Below are 21,916 nucleotides of genomic sequence, written 5' to 3'. Positions count from 1 at the left end.
TATTTATACACATGTAGAAAAAGGTATAGGAAGATTCAAACCTGCCTGTTAATATTATTTACCTAAAGAAGGAGGAGAAACATTGAGAGAGACCATTAACTTTTCTTTTAGACACCTCTTTATTGTTTATCTTCTTAAAATAAGCATGCATTATATTTGAAAAATAACTTAAAAAATAAACCAAAATAAATCAAACCTCCAAGGGCACTATACCCTTAACTGCCTCCAGAGCACAAAGAAATCAGAGTCCCAAGGAAACCTCTCATTCCCCACTCTGCACAACCTGAGTCAATTAGTGTGATGAGTAACCAATAACAATCCTATTTCTCTTCTACAAGGAAACGGATGGCTGGGAAAAACTTTCCAGTATCACCAGCTCATTGCCTAAAGCCTGACCACTCCAGGAGAGGCAAGAAATGAAGAGCTGTGGTCATCCAACAAAGTCTGAGCTCTTACCTATGAGCGCATAGGACAGGAACTTGTTGACAGAGGTGAGTGCTAGTCCAGTGATTGGGCCAGTGGTATCTTCAGAGCGAATTACTTCCAGAAATGGACGAAGGAACACATTGGGCTCAATTTCTGAGAGTTCTGCAAGAAAAGAAATGAGAATAAAGAGATGCCATCTTACAAAAAGCTAAACCCTAGAAAAAGGCCCTTCTTAACTGTGCCATGAGGCTAGAGTTCTTAGTTGCTGGGACAATCTTCCTCCCTCTGGATTACCTTGAATCAAACCCCAAACACTATGTCATTTTATTTGCAAAATTTTTAGTTTGTAGCTGTAAAAGATTAAAAAGCTTAAAAAACCACAGTATCATTACTATGCTTTAAAATTAACAATAAAATGGTTAAGATGGTAAATTTTATGCTTTTAATATACTTATGTATGTATACATATTTTTAAACCACAATTTAAAAATTAACAGTAATTCTTTAATATCATCAAATATTGCTGGGTCAATTATCCATGTCCATTTCACCACCCTCCCTAGGGGTGCACAGGTAAACCTCATCTTGAGTACAGCCAACGTGGCGAAAGAGATCCCAGGATGAGCTGCTGTCTTAGGTCTTTTGTTGTTATAGTCAAGGTCACTTCTCTTAGAGAGAGAGAATGCAGCACATTCCAGGAAGTTGAGGGGGAAACTTGAGGTTTATAGTCCCTTGCTGAAAAATAAGCTCAAAAAGAACAAAAGGCTGTGCTGGAGGCAGTTTATAATCTTGCAAAGGTCCTAACCACTCTCTAGCCTCCTTTCTGTCTACAGTAAGCAGAGGGCTAACTGCCTTGAGATGAAAAGGCAATTCATAATCTTTATTTTACAGATGAGAAAAATAAGGCTCAGATAAGACACATGATTGGCCCCAAATCACACAGCTAATAAGAAGCAGAGCTGGGATTTGAACCCAGTCTATACATATGGTTCTAAAACTTGTAAAACCATTACATCTATTCTACTTAATTATCAGCACATACTTCCAAATGTAGAAGGTTTCATTCCAGGTCTAAGAAGCTACTTTATACTGGACTTGCTCTGTACCCTACTATGCCCAGGGTTTAAGTTTTGTTTTTCTGCTGTGCTTTCATATCTCAGACACTAGCTCCCTAAAAGGCTTCCTAAATAGGCCAGAAAGATTCAGGGACTGGATAAGGGCTGCCCCACCTTTAGAGACAAAAGGAAGCTGGGTTTCCTAAGCACCTTCATTTTCATGCAAATGTAGGGAGCTTCCCACTCAATTCCTACCACCCTCCTCTTTGGGTAAACATTCCCTGGCCCCACTGCTCCTCAGATTAATGCTTTAATTAATTGGCAGATTGGGTAGCATTTTCCAAGCTTGTCTGTACAGTGATCACATCAGCTGTATAAAACCTGCTTCTCATCCCCCACTACCCCCACCTAGAGATGTACAATCTGCAGAAAAAACCTAGAGAAACACCTTTGTGTGTGTTTAAGATGGTAAAGGGTTGAGATGTAAGGAATAGATATATTTGGGAAAGCTGAAATAAAATACCTTTAAAAAGCACATTGAAAAAAACTAAAGTCATCTAGTCTTGCTGCTTTAGGAACGCAACTGTATTACATACGATTTGGTCTGTCATTTTAAAAATAGTCATGTTTGGGGCTTCCCTGGTGGCGCAGTGGTTGAGAGTCTGCCTGCCAATGCAGGGGACACGGGTTCGAGCCCTGGTCTGGGAAGATCCCACATGCTGCGGAGCAACTAGGCCCGTGAGCCACAATTACTGAGCCTGCGCGTCTGGAGCCTGTGCTCCGCAACGAGAGGCCGCGATAGTGAGAGGCCCGCGCACCGCGATGAAGAGTGGCCCCCACGTGCCACAACTAGAGAAAGCCCTCGCACAGAAACGAAGACCCAACACAGCCATTAAGTAAATAAATGAATAAAAAGATGTGTCTTTATTTAAAAAAAAAAAAAAAGGCATGTTTGGTATATTTGAGATATGAAAGTGTTAGATGGAAGACAAATCTTTGAGAGGTGGGATAGGGAACAGATTTTCTGAGCATTCACCCAGGTGCTATACCTATACTTGCTTCATAGTCAAAGACTAGGTCAATTTTACACCCACCGTTTGACACTTCCAGGGCCAAGTGCATTCTGCCTCTTTTTGTTTGTTTTTAAAATTTTTTAATTTGGTAAAACTGACTTTTTTTTTTTTTTTTTTTTTTTTTAAAACTGACTCTTTTTGAGTCCTATCAATTTTAACACACACATAGGGTGTGGGCTCTCAAAGCCAAATGACTTAATGTACCAAAGCAGTAGTTTCTCTGCTGTGTTCAGTGGGCTTGAAATTGATGTGTGATCTGTCTCTGCAGGGCTGCTTCAACTGAAGATTTCTTTTTCTTTTTCAAAATAAATTTATTTATTTATTTATTTTTGGCTGCGTTGGGTCTTCGTTGCTGCACGTGGGTTTTCTCTAGTTGCGGTGAGCTGGGGATACTCTTCGTTGTGGTGCGTGGGCTTATTGCAGTGGCTTCTCTTGTTGCGGAGCACTGGTTCTAGGCACGCAGGGTTCAGTAGTTGTGGCACGTGGGCTCAGTAATTGTGGCTCGCAGGCTCTGGAGCACAGGCTCAGTAGTTGTGGCACACGGGCTTAGTTGCTCCGCAGCATGTGGCATCTCCCCGGACCAGGGCTCGAACCCGTGTCCCCTGCATTGGCAGGCGGATTCTTAACCACTGTGCCACCAGGGAAGCCCCTAACCTTCTGCTTCTTAAGAGGAAAGAGTTCAACATGGCACTGAGAGACTTGGAGGGAGCAGGAGTGATACTATACACAGGCTTGGACAAAGTCCCACGGAAAACTCTCTGGATGCTCTGGATGTGACCCCCACATAATATACAATCCAGTCAATGGACAAGGAATCATTAGTCTCACTCCTACTAATAACCAGGCATATGATACCCAAGCTCATCTGTCAAATTAGATAGTTAGAATCTGACTGTTAAAGTACATTCATTCCAGCACTTCCATTCTGTGAGTCAATGCTTTATGGAAACTTAGTGATGGAAAACTAGAAGGGCTGGACTTTTTTTTTTTTTAATTCATTTATTTTATTTATTTATTTTTGGCTGCGTTGGGTCTTCATTGCTGCAGGTGGGCTTTTCTCTAGTTGCAGCAAGCAGGAGCTACTCTTCGTTGCAGTGCGCGGGGGCTACTCTTCGTTGCGGTGCACGGGCTTCTCATTGTGGTGGCTTCTCTGGTTGCGGAGCATGGGCTCTAGGCACGTGGGCTTCAGCAGTTGTGGCACATGGGCTCAGTAGTTGTGGCTCGCGGGCTCTAGAGCGCAGGCTCAGTAGTTGTGGAGCACGGGCTTAGCTGTTCCATGGCATGTGGGATCTTCCCGGACCAGGGCTTGAACCCATGTCCCCTGCATTGGCAGGCAGATTCTTAACCGCTGCGCAACCAGGGAAGCCCAAGGGCTGGACTTTTTAATGAGCCCACCAGGAACCTTCACTTTCACCCTCACTCCCCTACCCCTCCAATAAAAGAGGATGATGGTATATAAAATAAACTTTCCCAAGAGAATTTGGTCTAGGCAGAACTGGAGTTTTGCCCTCTAGGTTCAACTGCAGATTTAACTCTACTGCTTCCTACGAATCCAGAAAAGAAAAATTTCTGGTGTTCTACCTCCTGGCTTAGCCTGCCTGGGGACAGAGATTCAATTGTCTAGATCTTCTTTGGAAGAGTAAGAAGAGCTGCCTGAGTCCTTCAGGGAAAAGATGCCATGATGCTGCTCATAGTGAGCAGGCTGAGTAATTTCACAACCAAGGAGACATCTGACACCCCTGCCAAGCAGCCAAAATTCCCGCCCTGGAAGGCTGTCAACCTCAAGGCACAAACAGTTCAGTAAACAGAGAGTGCAGATCAGGTAGAGGGGTGCTCTGAAGGTGACTGATTCATGTTCTAAGATGGGAAGTAAAAAAAAGGAATGGGTACAAGAAGGAGGGGAAATTCAACTCCCACTGGAGAAAGAACACTTGGGATCCTTCTAGGACTAGGCCACCAGCTGCTAAAATCAAGTCCAGGTCCAACTTCTGGCTAGTCAGTGCCCAGTAAGAATCATCACAACAAGACTTATTAAACTATTTCTGGAGAAGCTGTAGGTCACTTCAACACAAAGCAAAGTGAAGCTCTTCAGAGGTTTCTTGGTGGTGTTCTGCTCATACTCGGCTCAACATCAGTGAACAGGGCTCTCAACTCCTTACACTGTGACATTAAAACAGGTAAGTCTCAAAGTGACTTTTGGCCTGAAGTCAGGTTGAGAATCTGCAGATGTCCCCCAAGTCTCCTATCTTCTCAGATGATGAGGTGACCTGTCCAAAAGGAGATGAATACTGACACTGTTTTCTTTTTTCACATCAGAGCTGCCACCTTCTCTGACAATCTATGTCAAAGGCCTCAACATGTGGCATCATGCACTGCCCTTAGACAAAAGGGAACAATCTCTTCTCAGCATACAGGGGAGCAGTCACCATCCTCCCAGGAGGCTTGTGTTCTCCAGCCTGCAGCAGCCTTTTCTCATTTGGCCAACATTGGGCTGGCACATTCCTGAGCCAAAATGCACACATAAGCTGCTTTCCCTGGTAGCAAGCTCTTTACTCCTGAGTGACTCTTATCAGGGGCGGTTGGGCATTCTCAATTGGATTACGCTGACAAGGAAAAAGTCCTGTGGTATATTATTTCAACACCATTTGGCTTCAGAAATGCTTGTCTCGACCCTTTTGCCCTCAGAGGCTACTTCTCCCTTCTTGCTTTCTAGAGGGTCACCAGCCTGCTCCCATCCTAGCTCTTCATCCTGCAAATATTGGCTCATGTTCCTGGAGACAGAATATCATCATTCACAAGGTAAATCATGTATAACAGACTAATAAATCAGAGCATGATAAAAATATAAGTCTAGTTCATTTACCCCACTTGACATTTCTGTATCCAGAGACACAGTACAGAATTATTTGAGCATAAAAAGCTCTTTGGTTTTGGGCTTTTATGTCTATGCCTCCACATTCCATTTTAGGAGAAAGTGTTAGGTCCTCATATTCCCTTTTTTTTTTTTTGGCCGAGCCATGGGGCATGCAGGATCTTAGTTCCCCAACCATGGATTGAACCGGCATCCCCTGCAGTGGGAGCTCGGAATCTTAACCACTGGACCGCCAGGGAAGTCCAGTCTACTTCTCTGACTATGCTATACCTAGGAATATTTCTTGTAAAAGTCAAAGTAAGATTGAGAATGAGCTGCAAATGGAATTTTTGAAATACTGTTCTGTAGGAAAGAGGTGTGCTCTTCTTGGTCACTACAGGACATCAGGAGTAGTAGTCCAAAGGATGAGACAAACTAAACTTTGGTGTAGCCAGAAGCCTCTGGAACATCTGCCACACCTTTATTTCCAGCCTTGAATGGTCAGGTGGGGATTTAGGCTTGATTTCATGAACTGGCTTGAGAGAAGGCTGCCAAAGGGCAGCTCTCAGAAAATTATCTAGTCCAGGCTTAAGGGTTAAACCCAGACAAGCCTTTGCAACCCTGCCCTATACAACAGGAGAAATGAAAAAAAGAAATGCACTATGCCCAGTCTTGGTCTGTCACTAATTATGCGACCTTGGGCAAACACTTCCCTTCTTTGGGCCATAGTTTCCTCATCCACAGGGTTTTCCTGGGGAAGATGGTGGTGGTAGTACACAGTTTAATGAAATTCTTTAAGGCTCCCTTTAGATCCCCAAAATTTATTCTAAACGCAAAGTACAGTTTGGGAGTAAATAAGCATGAATGCAGACAGTCTGTTACAAAGGTAGCCTGGGGGAAAAGCAAGCCCAGTTTGTTTGTCTAAGCTCCAGATAGTGGATCCTCTTTTTTCAGCTATCACCCAATAGTTTCCCAGATCTGCTTCCCATTCTCAAACAAATGTTTAGTTTCTCAAAGTGCCTTTAGACTGCAGTGGGGATGAGGAGGGGGATTATCTTTGATATTATGACCCTTTAAGAAACAAAGTATGGTGATAACTTAATCACTACCACAACCCAGGTACAAGGTGAGTTCATGGGTCCACCTAGGGCCTGCAGTAGAAGATAATGATACAAACCACCTTACACCAAGAAAGGCAAATTATTTTCTAACACTTGGTCCTTTAAAAACCCTTTGAGAAGTATTCATTTTTCAGGCTGATTTCTCCCTCAAAGGCCAACCCAACCTGTTTTTATGAATCAAAAAACCAAACCTTAACTCTTACTCTAATTAAACATAAGCAAATCCTGAACTTACACATCTTGGGGTTTTACTGAAAGTCTGAAAATCCCAAGGATTAGAAATCATAATTTTATATCTTCCCCAAGCTGTCTTAGATAAGTAATTTGTAGAAGGTCATGTTCATGAGGTCCCAACCTAAGCCAGAGATGACATAAAAACTCCTCTCCTCCTCCGTAGATATCTGGCCCCCAAATGTTCAAGATGACCAGAAAGAAAAGGGTTTTCGGCATTTACGTATGTTCTCTGGCTCAAACACCTTTTCAGGACCTGGGCTACCTCTGTCCCTATAGCAGGTCCGTCTCCCCTAAGAAAGACGATAGAAAGAAGATGTATTTTTTTCAGATTGAAATCTCGGATATCATATAGAGCCCAAAGCAGGCTGCTTTCAGGCTGCTCCTGAAATCCTCACTTTTATAATCTCCTCCTTGTTGAGTAGGACCACCCTAGTCTGCCTGGTATCAGATTTAGCCTACAATTTCAGAAGATAAGACAGGGACTTAAAGGCAGCATACATGTGGGAAAATAGTTTGTTTACTGCATGACTTTCTCCAATATGATACATAATCCTGATTGGAAGAGAAATGAGCTTCCCACCTTGGGCATTTCTGCTAAACAGCCGGTTTAGCTTGCTGCTAGGAGCTGCTATCTACCACCCTACAAGAAGAATCCCATTCCATTGCTCAGGACAACAACCTTAATTGGCCTCTGACATCAGCAACAGCTACATACTAAACTAATTATCATATGTAGGTTATTTATTTTATCTTCCCAGTAACCCTGAGAAATAGTATTACTGTTCCCATTTTATAGATAAAGAACACCAAGGCTCTATGAGGTTAAGTGACTTGCCCAAGGTCATGCAGTAAGTGGAAGAGGTAGAATTTAAATCTGGGTCTGTTCTGGATTATGTTCTTAAATATTATACTATGCTATTGCTATGGGTTTATTATTAGATATATTAACTGCATGACATGGATGGCAAATAAAAATTTAAAACTTAACTATCCTAGAATTAAAGTTTCTTCTGCACCCTTCCTCTTCCTAGCCAATGACTAAACACTGTTAGTTACTGATTTTAGTACTGCCATACAAATTAAGCTTCAGGTTTGCCCACGTTCCTTCCTAATCCAAGACGGAAGAATGAGGCCCCTTTAACAAGGCTGGCAGGGCTAAATGAGGCCCATAGGGACCAGCCTCAAACATATCGCAGAGGCCCGAGGATAGACTGATCCATCTGTCTTACTGAGAGCACAAGTTTGATGCATATCAACTCTAAACACCAGTTCTCTTCCTTCTAGAGGAAACTGGCACATATTGAAAGGAAAGCAATTAGGCTGTAACATACAGGCAAAACAGAGCTGCTGTGGTCCTTTACTCTACCTTGCCATTTTCTGCATTCATTGTATAAGACCAAGACCAAACTTAAGCAGGCAATTTGAAAGCCCAGGAGAAATTAAAAACTTCTGCTATACTTTAAAACAGGACATTCACCCCAACTTTATGCAGTCATTACACTTGGAGCAACTTTTTCAATACAAATTCCCTTCATAGTCTAGTAAAATATTTCATTGTTCAATGGCAGCAAGAAGACAATTATAGGTTTATCACCAATTACCACCCTGTCAGGTCTCCTCTAGGGGCCCTGAAGGGAAGTAAAAGGAAATAAAAAAGAACTAAATTCTGAATTGACATTAACAAAGTCTACAGATGATGGAAAAGACTGAAGGGTTAATAGCCAAAGCTTTTGGAGAAGAGTAAGAGAATCCCTAAAGAATATCAATTACGGGACTAGTAAGCAACTCTCCCTGTTCCTTAAGTGTACAGAATCCTATTTATTCACATTTATCCAGAAGCTGGAAATGCTTTTTTACAGCAGCATATCACAAATTCTTAGTGACAATTAAGTCTGAGGAATCTTATTCAGCCTCAGACACCCTTTGTGTTAACAAGCTCAAGAACTTTATGATGAGACATTTCTCATCTTACTGATGGGGAAACAAAGGCATTGAAAATATAACCAGTAAGGGCCAGGACAAGTACTCTAACCACTTGCCACTGCTGCCTCTAAACACATGACTGTAAGCTGGAGAATGAACAAATAAAGTTTATAGGAGCAGAAGCACTCTGAGAAGTCATAGGTTATTTGCTCTGAAAAGTGCCCAGAGAACCTTCAAAACAGCTGAATCTAGAGGAGCAATCCTGAAAGGGTTAGGAAACAACTTTAGAAAACATGGGACAGAACCCGGGTTCAGCCAACACCTGTTTCCCCAACAATATCTGTCTCTCTCTGTCTCTCATTTTATCCCAACCGCACACAATACAAAAGCTGTATTATTCTGGTAAAGTTTCATTCCAGCCCAGAATGCACAGTTAATGTTTTTTACAGCCCACATGCCTCCTTGTGATGGATGGCCACTTTATAATGAAAAACTTTATGCTCAATCAACTTACAAATAATGAGTGTTCCATTACATTGCATTAAAAACAAACCCCAAATCAGAAAGACCCAGAAAGAAACAAGGAATAGGAACAAAGTAATTGCTGGAAAGCGAGGAGGAACTCAAGAGAATTCTCTGTAACTCCTTCAATCCTAAAGAAGATACAGTCCTAAGGAGAATTTGGTATTGAAAAAGGCATTAATTTCAACAAATGCTGTTGGGACAACTGAACATCCATATGCCAAAAAAACCCCCTACTTTCATCTAAACCTCACATGTTACATAAAAATTAACTAAAAATAGATCATAGATGTAAATGAAAAGCATAAATCTGCATACCTTTTAGAAGGAAATATAGGAGAAATCTTTGTGACCTGGGATTAGGCAAAGAGTACTTAGATATGACACAAAAAGCACAGTGCACAAAAGAAAAAAACTGGTACACTGGACTTCATCAAAAATAAAAATGCCTGCTCTATGAGAGATACTGTTAAGAGATTGAAAAAACAAGCTACTGAAAAAACAAGCTATAAATAATTGTATAATTATAATTGTGATTGTAAGAAAGGACTTGAGTCCAGAATAGACTTAAGTTTCTAAACTCAACAGTAGGAAAACAAACAACTCCATTAAAAAATGGGCAAAAGACTTGAACAGATGCATCACCAAATGGTGTTCGATGTCACTGGCCATTAGGGAAATGCAAATTTAAACCACCTTGAGGTACCACTACCTACCTACTAGGATGGCTTAAATAAAAGTACTGAAAATACCAAGCACTGGAGAGGATGTGGAGAAACTAGAATTCTCATTTCTGGTGGGAATGTAATGTGGTACAGGACTCTGGAAAACAGTTTGGCAGTTTCTTAAAAAGCTAAACATACACTTACTCGTTGACCCAGAAATCCCACTCCTGGGTGTTTATCCCAGAAAGATGAAAACCAATGTTCTTCACACAAAAACCTGTACACAAATGTCTGTAGCAGCTCTATTCATAACGGCCCCAAAATGGAGAAGCCAAACGTCCTTCAGCTAGTGGATGGATAAGCAAACTGTGGTACAGACATGCAATGGAATACTACTTGGCAATAAAAAGGGAACAAACTAGTGATCTAAGCAGCAGTTTAGATGAATCTCAAAGGCATCATGCTGAGTGAAACAAATCAGTCTCAAAAGGTTATATACTGTACGATTCCATTTATATGACCTTCTTGATAAAACTATGGTGAGAGAATAGATCAGTGGTTGACAGGAGTTAGGGGTATGGGGAGGGTGTGACCACAAAGGGATAAGAGAGGGAGTTTTCTGGGGTGGTGAGACTGTTCTGTATTCCAATTGCCACAGTGGTTACAGGGATCTATGTGTGTTTTAAAATTCACAGATCTGTATACTAAAAACAGTCAATTTTACTATATGATAATGAAAAAATTTAAGTATTGAATCTTAATATACAAATCTCAGCCTAGTTCACACCAAGAATGGCATTCACATGATGCAGCCCAATATCAGGCCCTGCCTTCTAAGACTGAGGTCTGAAGATACTGAGATTATGTTTAAGGGAATGTCCACCTATGAATGTGGACCTGAATTCAGAAACGCCCTTTCCCCTCAAGGGTTGTGGAAAGGCTAGACTGGCATGGGGAGCCCATTTCTTCTCCCTGGGCCCTTCTAACCAATAGTAGAAAGAATCTGTTATTGGAACTTGTTCTTTTGAAATCTTCAGTTGAGGACTTCCCTGGTGGCGCAATGGTTAAGAATCCACCTGCCAGGTGCTTCCCTGGTGGCGCAGTGGTTTAGAATCCGCTTGCCAGTGCAGGGGACACGGGTTTGAGCCCTGGTCCGGGAAGATCCCACATGTCGCGGAGCGGCTAAGCCCGTGTGCCACAACTACTGAGCCTGCACTCTAGAGCCCGCAAGCCACAACTACTGAGCCCGTGTGCCACAACTACTGAAGCCCATGCACCTAGAGCCTGTGCTCTGCAACAAGAGAAGCCACCGCAGTGAGAAGCCCGCGCACCACAATGAAGAGTAGCCCCCGCTCGCCTCAACTTGAGAAAGCCCGTGCGCAGCAACGAAGACCCAACACAGCCAAAAATAAATAAATAAATTCATTAATTAAATAAATTTAAAAAAAGAAAGAATCCACCTGCCAATGCAGGGGACATGGGTTCGACCCCTGGTCCAGGGAGATGCCACATGCTGTGGATCAACTAAGCCCGTGTGCCACAACTACTGAGCCTGAGCTCCAGATCCCGCGAGCCACAACTACTGAGCCCATGTGCCACAACTACTGAAGCCCGCGTGCCTAGAGCCCGTGCTCTGCAACAAGAGAAGCCACCGCAATGAGAAGCCCGCGCACCGCAACTAAGAGTAGCCCCTGCTTGCCACAACTAGAGAAAGCCCGTGCACAGCAACGAAGACCCAACGCAGCCATAAATAAATAAATAGATTTATTAAAAAAGAAAGAAAGAAATCTTCAGTTGAAGCAGCCTACAGAGACAGATCACACTTCCATCAATTTCAAGCCCACTGAACACAGTAGAGAAACTACTGCTTTGGTACATTAAGTCATTTGGCTTTGGGAACCCACACCCTAACCTTCCGTTCCTTGCTTTAACCCTTGGCCCATGAGAATTAGTTCCCTAAGACCTAGGTAAGATAGAGGCATTAAAAATATAGAGAAAGAATTTTACCAGGGCATACTTTATTTCCCATAATATTTGACACACAGGATACCAAATCCTACCTGGCTAAAGGCCCTTGGCAATATTAATGTTACTAAGGGAAGTGCTGATTTCTACTGCATTCAGCTTCAAGAAGAAGAGATGCGGATAAAAAGCAAGGATGGGAAGGGACTTTCATCTGCCACAAAGACTAACTACCCCATGCTCAAGAAGCACTGGGCCTCCCTGGTGGCGCAGTGGTTGAGAATCTGCCTGCTAATGCAGGGGACACGGGTTCGAACCCTGGTCTGGGAAGATCCCACATGCCGCGGAGCAACTAGGCCCGTGAGCCACAACTACTGAGCCTGCGCATCTGGAGCCTGCGCCCCACAACAAGAGAGGCCGCAATAGTGAGAGGCCTGCGCACCGCGATGAAGAGTGGCCCCCCCTTGTCACAACTAGAGAAAGCCCTCGCACAGAAACGAAGACCCAACACAGCCAAAAATAAAAATAAATAAAACAAATGTGGGGTTTAAAATGTTCTGATTAAAAAAAAAAAAAAAGAGTTGGCTGTTTATTTTAAAAAAAAAAAAAAAAAAAAAGAAGCATTTGGGCCACCAAAGGCCCCTCTCCTACATGAGGGTGTTCATTTACCTGCTTCAAATGTATCAAAATGTATCAAGTCACAGTACATACATTATTACATAGCCATGTCCTGAAAAATCTCTAATCCAGCATCCATTAAATTAGGTCTGAATTCTGCTGGCCAAGCCCCAGCCTCTCAGGGGGCTGGCATCAAATAGGGAGGCTGGAGTAGGGTTTCAAACACCTGTTTCAGCCTTTTAAGTGTCCGATTCAGGCCACTGTGCTCTGGCAGCAGGGACCCTGATGATGTGGGTTCTCTTTTCCTGCCAAATCGTCAATTTCAAGAGCCTAGCCCCCCAGAGGAGGAAAAGATAGACTGGTGGGGGGGTTATAGTCACTTTGAAGAAATGTTTCTTTTAAAGTTAAACACACATCTACGCTATGATCCAGCAATTTCACTCAAGTATTTATACAAGAGAAACTAAAATATACGTTCACAAATAGACGTGTATTATGTTTATAGCAGCCTATTCATTAACAGACAAAAACTGGAAACACTCCAAATGTTCTTCAATAAGAAAATGAGTAAATTCTCTTATGGTTTACCCATACAATTCAATATTACTCAGTAAAACAGAGTGAATCAAAACCAAAAAAACCAGCGATACATGCAACAACATGGATGAATTCCAAAAACATGTTAAGTGAAAAGAAGCTAGAAACAAAAGAGAATATCCTATATGATTCCATTTATAGGAAATTCAAAACCCAAACTAATGCATGGTAATAGAACACAGAAAGTGGTTTTGTGTATGTGTGTGTGGGTTAACTTAAATGGGGCATGAGGAAACTTTCTGGGGTGATGAAAATGTTCTATATCTTTTTTTTTTAAAGTGGTTACTGAATTTACACAATCATCAAAATTTATCAACTGAACACCTAAGGTCTGTGTATTTCACTGTATGTTAATTATACCTCAATTAAAAAAAAAAGAGAACTGAGGGGGCCTGGGGTCAGCCTCTCCTACTTGGCATTATTTAGGAGAATGAAGATATAGAAGAGAAGAAACAAATTTGCTTCCCAACTCACCATTCTGGGAGCAGAGGCTCAACAGCCAGCTGAGCTGCCACCTCAGTGCCCCTTGGGCAACCTTTGGGGAAAGAAGAGATTTTCAGGTGGTAACTGATATACCCTTAATGGGGCCCTGTTGTTCCCCAAAGGGGTGTCACTGAAATGTCTTCAACAGTGTTTACCTCCCCATTGCTAAAAGTATAATCAGGGTTCAATTTAGAAGAAAGTTCACATGCAACAAAAGTTAGGCCCTCAGTACTTAAAATTCAGGGACTTCCTTGGTGGTCCAGTGGTTAAGACTCCGTGCTTCCACTGCAGGGGGCATGGGTTCAATCCCTGGTTGGGGAACTAAGATCCCACAGGCTGCGAGGGTGTGGCCAAAAAAACCCAAAAAACAAAAAACGAACAAAAAAAAACATTCAGACAGTCTTAAAAAAACATTACATTATAACCATAGTAATAGACAAGTCAGAGCTCTAGTTCCAGAAATGTCACCACTCTGTCATGACGCCTTACACAAGACATGATCTCTAAGCCACAGATCCTTCTCAGTAAAATGGGCCTGGATGACCTCTTTGTTTCACTTTAGCTCTGCCACTGTATGATTTCAATACTCTTATAAGTTCATATGACCTCCAGGATCAGATGGGGAAGGCAAGCCTTGTAATCCTTCTCAGCATTGTTATAGAGACTCATCCTTTATTTTAATGAGGACGCCCCCAGAGGGATTCTGCATTTCATGTGAAATGATTTCTCCCCTCTAACACACAGAGTTAGACTCAAAGAGAACAGCTTACAGCTTAGGATGTGAGGCGCTGCTTACACGGCAAACCCAAGGTGGCACAGGATAAAAGAAGAGTAGGTATCCTCAAAATCCAGTGGGAAGATTGCAGAAGAAAACAAACATATATCAAGTGCCTATTATATGCAAGGTATGCATTGTACTAGACTCCTTGCATACATCTTGTTTAATCCTCGCAAGAACCCTGTAAGACAAGTTTTTAATCTCCATTTTACAGATGAGAAATGGAGGTTCAAATAGGTCAAGTAACTGCCAAGACAACCCAATGGTAGAGATGGGATTTGAACCTAGGTCTATTCAGCTCCAAAAGTTATGCTTTTTTCCACAACCATTTGGTAGGAAATAAGTTGGAGGTCCTACATCTCCAAGGGGCCCTATCACTTTCTCCTTCTTGTAAATAACACATTTCACACATCTCACATAGCCCTTGGCACTATACAGAAGAAAGGGTTAAACCTACAGTTAGGAAGAGGAAATTCTCTGGAAAATTGAAACACATGCTGTGGCTCTGACTAAATTTCACACCCGTTCTGTTGAGCAACATCCATACTGTGTGAGAAAAGATTCCTTCCCCCTCACCCCGACCCCATTCTTTATTCATTCTATCACCTGCTGCCTTCCTTCAGACTAAGCTGAGGGGGAGGAAGGGAGGAAGACTATACATCTTTGCTTGGTGCATATTTAAGCCACAGGTTAGTAAACCCAGGGTAGGAAGAAGTACTGTGTGAAAAAAGAAAAGGAAAAACACTTTCTCACTTCTACTTGGACTAGCATAGGAGAGAGCTCTTATGATAGGCCGTAATGAAGAAAGGGGTTGGACTTCTGCTGGGGAGGAAAGGGGAGGCTGTTCTTCCTGGAGAGCAGGCAGAATTCAGGAGAACAAGGCCAATTTACACCTGTCCCCTTGTCTGGTATTTCATGCTCAAGTGAACACTGAATTTCTGTCCATGAGAGTTATGCCTCACCCAGGAGAGCAAATGGGAAGGTGGAAACAATTTTTTTCCCTCTGCTACCCCCTTCAACCAGATTCCTACTTCCAGTGCCAAATAACAATGGGTATAGTTATTTGGTACTGGAAGTTGACTGGATATAAGATACTTGTGGGAATGTAAGAGCCTAGGGTAGCTACTTGGTATAAAAGAAGGAAGAAAAGAAAGGTAAGGACAAGTGAACAAATGCCATAATGATAATCTTCAAAGATAGTCCCATACAATGCCACCCCTCACGTGCCCTTCCTCCAATCAAGAGGTAGAGCTTGTGTCTGTTCCCCTTGAATCTGGTCTGTGACTGCTTTAACAGACACAATGCAGGGGAAGTGACAATCTGGGACTTCTGTGCCCAGGCTCTAAAAAGGCTTTGAAGCTTCTATTTCTTCCATTTTGGTGATCTGAACTGCCATGTATTGTACAAAGTCTAAGCTACTCTGAAAGAGAGAGAAGTCATGAGGGAAAGCCCTGGAGACTGAGGCATCATGTCAAAAGAAGCCACGTGGCACCAAACATCCAAGCCACAGTCACAGCTGACTGCAACCTCAGGAGAGACCCCAAGTGAGACCATTAGAAGAACTGCCCAGCTGAGCCCTAGTCAACCCATGGAATTATGAGATATAATAAAATGGTTGTTGCTTTAAGCCATGAAGTTTTGGAGTGGTTTGTAATATAGCAACAGATAACTGAAACAGCTGGCTTTTGATAAAAATGAAGCTAGTAGTTCTTTTGTCCTGGGTATATAACATAAACTATTGCAGAAATAAGGAAAATCTAGCCAGTTTTAGTTAAAAGGAATTTATACTGGGGGGAAATCTCATTCCACTAGCAATTGAAAATAAAAAATACCTAAGAATAAACTTAAGAAATTTACATAAATGGGGGAAAGAAGAACCGACAAATTTTACTAGAGTCACAAAAGAAGTCTTGAATAAATCTGGAAGATAAAACATGTTCCTGGATAGGGAGGCCAAATATATTATAAAAATGTCAAGTCTCTCCATATTATTATTATTATTATTATTTTTAAATTTATTTATTTATTTTGGCCTGCATTGGGTCTTCGTTGCTGTGTGGGCTTTCTCTAGTTGCAGCAAGTGGAGGCTACTCTTCGTTGCGGTGGGTGGGCTTTGCATTGTGGTAGCTTCTCTTGTTGCAGAGCTTGGGCTCTAGGTGTGTGGGCTTCAGTAGTTGTGGCTCGCAGGCTCTAGAGCACAGGCTCAGTAGTTATGGCGCACGGGCTTAGTTGCTCTGCGGCATGTGGGGTCTTCCCGGACCAGGGCTCGAACCCGTGTCCCCTGCATTGGCAGGTGGATTCTTAACCACTGCACCACCAGGGAAGTCCCTCCCCATATTAATTTACAGTTTTAAATCAAAATCCCAATGGGAATTTTTTAAAGAACTTGAGTAAGTGACCCTGCACTTCATGGGAAAGAATAACCAGATAAGGATAGCCAGAATATTTTTAAAAACAACTAATGACAGAAAATATGCAGTATCATTTTAAAATGAATTATAAAGCTATAACATATAAGCAAGTATAATACTAGCAAAAGAATAGGTAGGACATGGGCTTCCCTGGTGGCGCAGTGGTTAAGAATCTGCCTGCCAATGCAGGGGACACGGGTTCGAGCCCTGGTCTGGGAAGATCCCACATGCCGCAGAGCGGCTAGGCCCGTGAGCCACGACTACTGAGCCTGTGCGTCTGGAGCCTGTGCTCCACAATGGGAGAGGCCGCGACAGTGAGAGGCCCACACACCGCGATGAAGAGTGGCCCCCGCTTGCCGGAACTGGAGAAAGCCCTCGCACAGAAATGAAGACCCAACACACCCAAAAATAAATAAATAAATAAATTAAAAAAAAAAAAAAAAGAATAGGTAGGACAGTATGTAGTACATGATATATGATAAAAGAATATTCAATAAATGGTCCTATAACACATGGTTAATTATCAGAGAGTAAAAGTTAAATTCCTGTTTCACTCCACTTGACAAAATAAATTCTATCTGATTAAAGGAAGACAATAATTAATTCACTGAACAAATATTTATGAGCACCAACTGTGTGGCAGTCACTGGGCTAAATAATAGAAACGCCCTCATGGGGTTTCCTGTGTAGTGGAACAGAAAGACATTAGGGCTCACATAAGTATTATGAAGCCAGGTGCTAAAGACTGTTCAAGAGTTAAATATAAAAACTGAAACATATAATAGGTAGAATAAAGTGACCTTATATGAAGGGAAAGGAAAGTAGTTATAAGATTCATCAACATATTCTTAGCAGAAGAAAAGGAAATGGAAGTAGAGCTGAAAAGGCTGAATACCAAGTGCCTTTAGAGGGAAGCACCAATGAGAAACAAGCTCTGAAATGGAAGCACCAGGTGGAGGGTGAGAAAAAAGGAGGGAAGAACAGAAAAAAATGGAAGAAGAGGAAATCACTGAAGAACTAATATAAGATCATCTCCCAAATGATACGATTTTCCTAGATCAAAAGGACCCTCACTAAGAACCTAGCACAATGAACAGAAAGACATCCACATCAAGTGTTTTAGAACACTAGAACAAAGAGATTGCAAAAAACTTCCATTTCAAACACAAAGGACTGAGAATCAACATGGCATCAGACTACTCAAGAGCAACACTGGAAATGAGGAGACAAACAAGCAAAGCGGGGGTGGAGTCAAGATGGTGGAGTAGAAGGACACAGAGTTCATGTCTCCTTGCAACCAGGGCACCTACTAGGTGCTGGAGGGGGAACCTCGGACACCTAAGAGGACGGGAGGATTCCCCACACGACCGGGTAGGACACTGGGGGGGAAGGAGGGGGGGAGGAAACATGGAGGCAGGATGGGACTGGTGCCCCTGAGGGGCAAACGGGGGAGAGGAGGAGCTCCCAAGCTCAGAGGGGCCCACTCATGGCGAGGGAATCAGCGGGGATGGGGAGAGACCTTCAGGGGATTGGGGAATCGGAGGGGAATGAGGCCAGCATCTCTCCTTCCCCACTCGGACCCCAGGCCTGAAACTCTGCCTTCTGGGGCCCCCTCGGGGCTGTAAGTCTAAGCTTCCCCCAAAACCCCAGGCCAGGGCCTTTTCCAGCCTTTTTTTTTTTTTTTTTTTTTTTGCTGTTGTGGCTCTGTTTTGCTTTGTTGTTATTTCATTTTTATTTTTAGTTTTTGTAACATATTTTTCATTTTTCTAATCTTATTTTATTTTTTATTCTTTGTTATTGTTCTGCTCCTTTTTGTTTGTTGCCTTTTTTTTTTGCCATGCTGTGTGGCTTGTGGGGTCTTGGTTCCCAGGCCAGGGATCAGGCCTGAGCTCCTGTGGTGGGAGTGTTGAGTCCAAACCGCTGGACTAACAGAGAACCTTAGGCCCCAGGGAATATCAATCGGTGTGAGCTCTCCCAGAGATGCTCATCTTGGCACCAAGACCCACCTCCATCCAACTGCCTGTAAACTCTAGTGCTGGATGCCTCAGGCCAAACAACCAGCAAGATAGGAACACAGCCCCATCCATCAAAAACAATGAGATGACAAAAAAATACCTTACAGACACAAGGTAAAAACCTACAAGACCAAATAAATGAAGAGGAAATAGGCAATCTACCTGAAAAAGAATTCAGAGTAATGATAGTAAAGATGATCCAAAATCTTGGAAACAGAATGGAGGCATGGAGCAAGAAAATACAAGAAATGTTTAACAAGGACCTAGAAGAACCAAAGAACAAACAGTGATGAACAACACAGTAACTGAAATGAAAAATACACTAGAAGAAATCAAAAGCAGAATAAATGAGGCAGAAGAACGAATAAGTGAGCTGTAAGATACAATGGTGGAAATAACTGCTGAGGAGCAGCATAAAGAAAAAAGAATGAAAAGAAATGACGACAGTCTCAGAGACCTCTGGGACAACATTAAACGCACCAACATCCGAATTATAGGAGTCCCAGAAGAAGAAGAGAAAGAGAAAGGGCCTGAGAAAATATTTGAAGAGATCATGGTCAAAAACTTCCCTGACATGGAAAAGGAAATAGCCACCCAGGTCCAGGAAGCACAGAGAGTCCCATATAGAATAAAACCAAGGAGAAACACACAGAGACACATATTAATCAAACTAACAAAAATTAAATTCAAAGAAAAAATATTAAAAGCAGCAAGGGAAATGCAACAAATAACATACAAGAGGATCCCCATAAGGTTACCAGCTGATTTTTCAGCAGAAACTCTGCAGGCCAGAAGGGAGTGGCAGGATATATTTAAAGTGATGAAAGGGAAAAACCTACAACAAAGATTACTCTACTCAGCAAGGATCTCATTCAAATTCAATGGAGAAATCAAAAGCTTTACAGACAAGCAAAAGGGAAGAGAATTCAGCACCACCAAACCAGCTTTACAACAAATGCTAAAGGAACTTATCTAGGTGGGAAACACAAGAGAAGAAAAAGACCCACAAAAACAAACCCAAAACAATTAAGAGAATGGTAATAGAAACATACATATTGATAATTACCTTGAATGTAAATGGATTAAATGCTCCAACCAAAAGACATATACTGGCTGAATGGATATGAAAACAAGACCCGTATATATGCTGTCTACAAGAGACCCACTTCAGCTTCCCTTGGCGCAGTGGGTTGAGAATCTGCCTGCCAGTGCAGGGGACACGGGTTCGAGCCCTGGTCCAGGAAGATCCCACAGGCCGCGGAGCAACTAAGCCCTTGCGCCGCAACTGCAGAGCCTGTGCTCTAGAGCCCGCGAGCCACAACTACTGAGCCCACATGCTGCAACTACTGAAGCCCGTGCACCTAGAGCCCGTGCTCCGCCGACAAGAGAAGCCACCGCAATGAAAAGCCCGTGAACCGCAACGAAGAGTAGCCCCCCCTCACTGCAACGAGAGAAAGCCCGCACACAGCAACAAAGACCCAACACAACCAAAAATAAATAAATGAAATAAATAAATTAAAAAAAAAAAAAAAGAGACCCATTTCAGACTTAGGGACACATACAGACTGAAAGTGAGGGGACAGAAAAAGATATTCCATGCAAATGGAAATCAAAAGAAAGCTGGAGTAGCTATACTCATATCAGATAAAATAGACTTTAAAATAAAGAATGTTACAAGAGACAAGGAAAGACACTACATAATGATCAAGGGATCAATCCAAGAAGAAATTATAACAATTATAAATATTTATGCACCCACCATAGGAGCACCTCAATACATAAAGCAAATGCTAACAGCCGTAAATGGGGAAATCAACAGTAACATAATAATAGTGGGGGACTTTAACACCCCACTTACACCAATGGACAGATCATCCAGCCAGAAAATAAACAAGGAAACACAAGCTTTAAATGACACAGTAGACCAGATAGAGTTAATTGATATTTATAGGACATTCCACCTGAAAGTGGCAGAGCACACTTTCTTCTCAAGTGCACACGGAACATTCTCCAGGATAGATCACATCTTGGGTCACAAATCAAGCCTCAGTAAATATAAGAAAACTGAAATCGTGTCAAGCATCTTTTCTGACCACAATGCTATGAGATTAGAAACCAATACAGGAAAAAAAATGTAAAAAACACAAACACATGGAGGCTAAACAATAAGTTACTAAATAACCAAGAGATCACTGAAGAAATCAAAGAGGAAATCCAAAAATACACAGAAACAAATGACAATGAAAACACACCACGCTATGGTGGTTTTGCTGCAAACCTATGAGATGCAGCAAAAGCAGTTCTAAGAGGGAAGTTTAAAGCAATTCAATCTCCCCTCAAGAAACAAGAAAAATCTCAAGTAAACAATCTAACCTTATACCTAAAGGAACTAGAGAAAGAAGAACAAGCCAAACGCAAAATTAGAAGAAGGAAAGAAATCATAAAGATCGAGCAGAAATAAATGAAATAGAAACAAAGAAAATAATAGCAAAGATCAATAAACTAAAAGTTGGTTCTTTGAGAAGATAAACAAAATTGATAAAACTTTAGCCAGACTCATCAAGAAAAAAAGGGAGAGGATTCAAATCAATAAAATTAGAAATGAAAAAAGGAGAAATTACAACTGACACCGCAGAAATACAAAGGACAGTAAGACACTACTACAAGCAACTATATGCCAATAAAATGGACAACCTGGAAGAAATGGACAAATTCTTAGAAAGGTACAACCTTCCAAAACTGAACCAGGAAGAAATAGAAGATATAAACAGACCAATCACAAGTAATGAAATTGAAACTGTAATTAAAAATCTTCCAACAAACAAAAGTCCAGGACCAGAAGGCTGCACAGGCAAATTCCCTTAAACATTTAGAGAAGAGCTAACACCTATCCTTGTCAAACTCTTCCAAAAAACTGCAGAGGGAGCAACACTCCTAAACACATTCTATGAGACCACCATCACCCTGATACCAAAAGCAGTCAAAGATATCACAAAAAAAAAAAAAAGAGAGAAAAAAGAAAATTACAGGCCAATATCACTGATGAACACAGATGCAAAAATCCTCAACAAAATACTAGCAAACCAAATCCAAGAACACATTAAAAGGATCATAGACCATGATCAAGTGGGATTTATCCCAGGGATGCAAGGATTCTTCAATATATGCATATCAATCAATGT

The 21,916-nt window shown here is 41.9% G+C and overlaps 1 protein-coding gene across 8 annotated transcripts in view; it reads right to left on the bottom strand.

Annotated features, from left to right (window-relative positions):
• The window catches only part of GBF1 (golgi brefeldin A resistant guanine nucleotide exchange factor 1), a 122,117-nt gene that overhangs the window by 30,950 nt on the left and 69,251 nt on the right, over positions 1-21,916 (bottom strand). For all 8 annotated transcript variants that reach the window (XM_082408218.1, XM_082408211.1, XM_082408213.1 and 5 more), the window contains exon 4: positions 457-588. In XM_082408218.1, coding sequence (XP_082264344.1) covers positions 457-588 — 132 coding nt within the window. The remainder of the gene's footprint in view (positions 1-456; positions 589-21,916) is intronic.

Source organism: Balaenoptera borealis, assembly GCF_965194805.1.
Source record: "Balaenoptera borealis genome assembly, chromosome: 10".
NCBI lineage: Eukaryota > Metazoa > Chordata > Mammalia > Artiodactyla > Balaenopteridae > Balaenoptera > Balaenoptera borealis.
This window is presented reverse-complemented; position numbering and strand designations above follow the sequence as displayed.